At 46.0% G+C, this 5,662-nt stretch overlaps 1 protein-coding gene across 7 annotated transcripts in view; it reads left to right on the top strand.

The window, feature by feature from the left end:
* The window catches only part of COBL (cordon-bleu WH2 repeat protein), a 294,288-nt gene that overhangs the window by 109,971 nt on the left and 178,655 nt on the right, over nt 1-5,662 (top strand). For 5 of the 7 annotated variants that reach the window (XM_017868611.1, XM_017868606.1, XM_017868608.1 and 2 more), the window contains exon 5: nt 1,719-1,763. The exons of the other annotated variants lie outside the window; for them this stretch is intronic. In XM_017868611.1, the coding sequence (XP_017724100.1) occupies nt 1,719-1,763 (45 nt within the window). The remainder of the gene's footprint in view (nt 1-1,718; nt 1,764-5,662) is intronic. 7 annotated transcript variants of the gene reach the window in all.

The raw sequence follows: 5,662 nt of genomic DNA, 5'->3' as shown, positions 1-5,662 counted from the left end.
CAAAAAAAAATGTTTTTTTTTTTTTTTTTTTTTTTTTTTTTTTTTTTTGAGATGGAGTTTCACTCTTATACCCCAGGCTGGAGTGCAGTGGTGTGATATTGGCTCACTGCAACCTCCATCTCCCAGGTTCAAGTGATTCTCCTGCCTCAGCCTCCTGAGTAGCTGAGATTACAGGCACCCGCCACCGTGCTCGGCTAATTTTTGTATTCTTAGTAGAGACGGGGTTTCACCACGTTGCCCAGGCTAGTCTCGAACTCCTGACCTCAGGTGCTCCGCCCACCTTGGCCTCCCAAAGTGCTGAGATTACAGGCGTGAGCCATTGCGCCTGGCCATATTTTTTCTTAATACCAAGTTTATTGTGAAATCCATGATCATAGTGGAATCTCTGTCCAGTCTGTCCTTTCCCCCCCAAGTCAGCCCTTGTCTTCCTGGGTATCTGGCATCTAGATCTGATTTGACATTCAAGAGAGGATTTTGGCTCAATTGAGTATAAGATACATGGACTATTTATTCCTTTAAAAAAAGTACTTTGACATTTGAGAATAATGCTTCTTGTGTTTTATCCAGTGTCTTTTTAAAACACAGACAGAAATACTCTCAGCATCGCTGCACAGGCCAGGTGGCACTGAGTGTATCAGCGCTATTGAAATTTGCTTTACATGACTCTTCGGAAACAGCTTCCATTTGTTAAGATAAAAAGAAAAATGAAAGGAAAACTGTTCCACATTCAGGTGTCTGTAATAAAAAGGCTTACAAGTGTTTCTGTTACATGCCACCACTTGAATGTGTCTTGAAAGGTAGATGTTGAACCTGGCACTTGAGAGAAGTCATATAAAACCTGCCTGTCTGTGAAGGAGAGGACCCAGTCTAGCCCATGGTCATTGGAAATGCAGGAACTGAAGTATTCATGTGATCAGGGGCCCAGAGCATTTCTTCTGATCCTCATACGGGGCAGAGCAGAACATACTGGTGCGGTCAGCTTGGCCGTTCAGATTTTGAAGCACTTCTGCCCTTGGTGGGAACTAGCTGCTCCCAAACCCCCAAGTCCCCCTCTCTGCTGTCTTGGACATTTTGGCCCTTTCCACCCCACCCCCAAGTCACCACGAGCTTCCCCACCGTTAGGACTGTGCTCCAGCCCTGTGGCCAGCACCCCTCTCATCTGGACCATGCCTGTGCCATACCAGCTGTGACATTTGATTACCATCCCTGCGAAGTGCCTGCCTCCTGCTCACTGTCAAATATTTGAAAAGACACTTGTCTAGAGACCATCCCCCAGGCTCCCTTTCTCCCCTACAACTGTCCTGGGCAGGCCTGCTGGGTGCTGCTGGAGGAGCCCTTGCTTTCACTCCTCTTGGTATTCACTTGGAGGGGAAAGGCTTCCACTCCTGAGCCCTACCACTGCTGGAGAACAGAAGGGCAGCTGGCAGGAGGCAAGGCATTGCTAGGCAGAGGCCCACCCTCCCCTGGAATCCCTGGTGGGGGCATCTTGAAAAAGCCAAGGGCTCTGCTGCCACCTGCGTCCACAGAGGCACTTAGCAGGCTGTGCAGCTGCAGCCCCGAGAGGGCTAGCCCAGAAAGGCAAGCTGACCCAGCAGGAGGCTTTCTCACTGCTGCAGCAGGACAGCCCCCTCTGAGCCTTGTGAGAGCCAAGGCCTGGGTCAGGGGCTCCCACACATCTTGAAACTGGACTTCACTCTCTCATTACCTGCCTTTTCCAGTTCGTCTGACCAAAACTCAGTCCGAGCCTTCCCTGAGCTGTCAAGGTACAGTGAACCTGGGGCTTCCCGCTCCCCGTGAGGCTGCACTTTGCATGGCTCTGGGGTCAGAGCTGCACGGAGGTGATGTTTTTGTGCCAGACTCCAAGGAATGGAAGTTTGGCTTGGGGCCCTTCTGAAGGTGCATGCCCAGCCGACATGAGATTTTGGTTTGGTTTCTTGATTACCTGGTTGGTTTAGAGAAGAATGCTTCTTATGAGAATTTGCCAAGAGAATTTGCCATGATGAGAAAATGCTTCTTATGAGAATTTCTCATCTAATTGGTGAGAAATGAGGGAGGCAGTCACAGAAAACAAATTCTGTTGCCCAGTAATTCAAGACAGAGCAGAAGTGGTGCACACGGGAAAGGCACCCTTTCCTTTTCACCTGTGCCTGCCCGTGCTTACCTGCCCCTGAAGGCCATCCTGCATGCTACAGAATTTGGGACAGTATGGATTTTAAAATTTAACCTTTTCTGTTATAGACAAGTATGCAAATGATTAGTCCAGATTTTGCATTTATTCCGACATCTATTTAAAAGTTTCTCTCATAGAGATATTTCTGTACAGAAAGAGATATTTCTCTACAGAAAGAGATGTTTATATGTATATATAGACAGATACAGAGATACATATGTGTGTATGTGTGTATATATATACTTAATCATATACACATATGCATATGCATATATAGAATGCCCATTGTACATTTGCAGATGTTGACCTGGTCCCCTCCTTCCATTTACTGCTTGCTGGCCTTGTCCTGGTCACTGAGTCTCCTCCTGTAGACAAGTGAGTGGTTTGGACTCATTGGTCTTTAAGGGTCCTTCATCCTTCATCCTTCTCTGCCCCTCTGTAATTCATCTTTAACATTTTTCAAATCATTGTAATGCTCCAGAAAGTAAAACTTTCTTGCAGATTAAGTGTGAGTTTCCAGATTTTTCTTAATATTTAATTACTTATAAATTAGAGTAAATTCAAACAAAATAAATGCCACCCTCAGCTTATCATACCATAGGCACTGTGGGTTCTAGAGCTCACTTGTGTATGTTCGAGGGCTGGCTACGCATCAGTTGTTCATGGTTACTCCGCTTTATAGCCAGGCAGCCTCTGGACATTTTGGCTGATGGCAACACCGAATTCTACTTTTCTCCCAAACCAATTCTTCTTCAGTGTCTGCCAAGCCTCAGAGGCCTCGTAGGAGGCCCCTATCAGTCAGTGACTGAGACCAAAGCCTCACCTCTAAAAATAGACCATCTGCGTTAGGCCCAGCTCAGCATTGTGAGTCTCAGGGCCCTGGTGCCTCTACACAGCCGCGGGCTGTAGCTGCATGAGAAAAGTGTCACTACTGTTGAGGGGCAGTTCTGGTGCTGGGGCTGTCCTGGAGCCTTCATCAGGGAGCCGACCTCAGTCCTTAGGGGTGATGATCAGCCACTGTGTCATTCAAGAAGAGAAACAACAGGCTAGATTTCATTGCAGTTTTCTGATGCAGTCTGTCCTTTCTGTGGTCAGTGTAATACAGCTTGTGTACCAGGAACATGTTCTACTTCTCGATTATCAGTAGGATACTATGATGCCATCTGTTTTAACATTGACAGTTTCTCAACTTACGATTTTTCAACTTTACCATGGTGTGAAAGTGCTATGCATTCAGTATGCTCCTGGACTTACGATGGGGTCACGTCTGGATAAAGCCACCGTGAACTGACAATATAACCCCATCGTCAGTTCGCGAGCGTCCATTTGTCCATGTCACATACCACTCAATTCTAGAAACATCCTTGGTTATAAACATACAAAATAAAGCATATAATAGTTGAGATGTAGTCTTAACTGTGTGCTGTTTTCCTCTTTATAGCTCTGTAGCTAATAGAGGGCTTGGTGCAACTAACTTTGCAGCACGTTTGCACACATGCATTGGTGCTGCTGCACCATGTTGCAGCAGGGCCTCTGGTTTGGGTACTGTGCGATGTGGAGCCTGCTTGATGCCTCCGCTGGAGCCTCCTGCATGTAACTGAGTGTCCTGGCCCTGCCCTGGTAGCTAGGACATGTACCTCTGCTCCTACAGAGTGATTTCAGGAGCGTGTGTGCTGGGTTTTTGCTTTGCTGTGTGGACACTATCAGTGTTCATGCCTGTGTTATTAATGTACTGACTGCTGTGTGTGTTCTCTGACTCAAATATGAAATCATATATTAGCAGATCAAGAAGTTAATTGAGGGTTACCTTATTTGCATTAATAGTCTTATGGCAGAATTTGTAAAATCCCAGTCCATGATTCTGTCACCAATGGTCTAGAGCTCCTGCTCTTGTCTAGAGCAGTTGACAGTGATATGGGAAAAATAATTTTTCTATCCTCCAGGAACACCTCCACTTTCTTCCTCTTGTCATATCTATATGCCCTGGCAGGGAAGAATGGAATGAAGTAATGACAAAGGCTTTTCCTGAACAAATAAATGTATGATACTAGTGAGCAGTGTGCTGAGCTGGGTGAGTGCCATCATGTGCACTTACTGCACTCACCCTCAACCTGCACATGAAGCTGCTGAGACTTGGAGAAGCTAAGTGGTTTTCCCAAATGTGCCTCACACATGGGTGCTCTTAATCTCTTGGCACCACTCCCCAAGCATGTTCTCCAGACCCTCAGCTTAAGCCTCCTTAGGGGCTAGTTTGACTGTGTAGTGCTGGGCACTGCACCCAGGGTTTCTTATTCTGGGGGTCTGGAGTGGGCCCAAGGATTCTTACCTCTCACAAGTTCCCAGTGATGCTGATGCTGCAGGTTCCGTCTCGCTTTGGGAACCACGACCCGTGGCTCTCTTGTCAGCTGGCAGACACATCTGGGCTTCAGTGTGATTGTCTGGAATTTGAAAGTGTCCAACTTGGCTCTAGAATCCTGATGAAGAAAAATTCAAGAGGGGTTGAGGATTTTGAGCTTCAGAAAAAAGGAAGAAGAGAACACTTGCCCCCCTAGAGAATGTAATTTGAAAGGAAAACATTCTGGATGCAGTAGAAGGAAAATCTGGAAATGTGGTTCCTGGGAGATTTGATGAGGTTGTTTCAAATACCACCTGGGGAGCCCATACTGTTACTCCATTTTCTGGAAATGAGCAGGAAGGCTGCTGATTTAGTTAAAGTTTGTACCTCACTCATAATTCTTAAAGCAGGTGTATTGCACTGATGTCACAGTCTTAGAGCTATGCTCATGTGGCAGCCACAGCCTCATGTGGCTCTTGCATGTGCCCAGTCCATACTGCGATGTGCTGTAAGCCTAAAGGCCTGCTGGATTTTGAAGACTTAGCACCAAAACCAATGTAAAATATCTCATCAATACTTTTTATATTGACTGAATGATAGAATGACAATATTTTAGATATATTGGATTAAATGAAATTATTACAATTAATTTTACTTGGTTCTTTTTAATGTAGCTACTAGAAAATGTAAAATTACATATGTGGTCTGGTTGAGCTTTCTTTTGGACAGCTCTGCCCTAGAACTTTATTAATTTTGTCATTCTCCAAAAGGGCACAACCACACCCAGAGAAAATGCCTCCATCATCCCTAAAAGACTGTGTAAGAACCTGTAGTGATTTCCCAAATGGGCCTGAGGCCTTGAGGACAGCTTTGAAAGAAATAGTTGATGGTTTTCCCTCTCTTACAAGAACTAAAAGTTTAAGAGTAGAGGATTCATTTATTAAGATTTTTCGGGGGTGGAGCAAGATGGCCGAATAGGAACAGCTCCAGTCTCCAACTCCCAGCGCGAGCAACACAGAAGACCGGTGATTTCTGCATTTTCAACTGAGGTACTGGGGTCATCTCACTAGGGAGTGCCGGACAATCGGTGCTGGTCAGCTGCTGCAGCCCGACCAGCGAGAGCTGAAGCAGGGCGAGGCATCGCCTCACCTGGGAAG

This window comes from Rhinopithecus bieti, unplaced genomic scaffold (genome assembly GCF_001698545.2).
Source record: "Rhinopithecus bieti isolate Rb0 unplaced genomic scaffold, ASM169854v2 scaffold_3527, whole genome shotgun sequence".
In the NCBI taxonomy this organism is placed as follows: Eukaryota; Metazoa; Chordata; class Mammalia; order Primates; family Cercopithecidae; genus Rhinopithecus; species Rhinopithecus bieti.
Note: the sequence above shows the minus strand (reverse complement) of the source record. Positions and strands in the feature narration are given on the sequence as shown.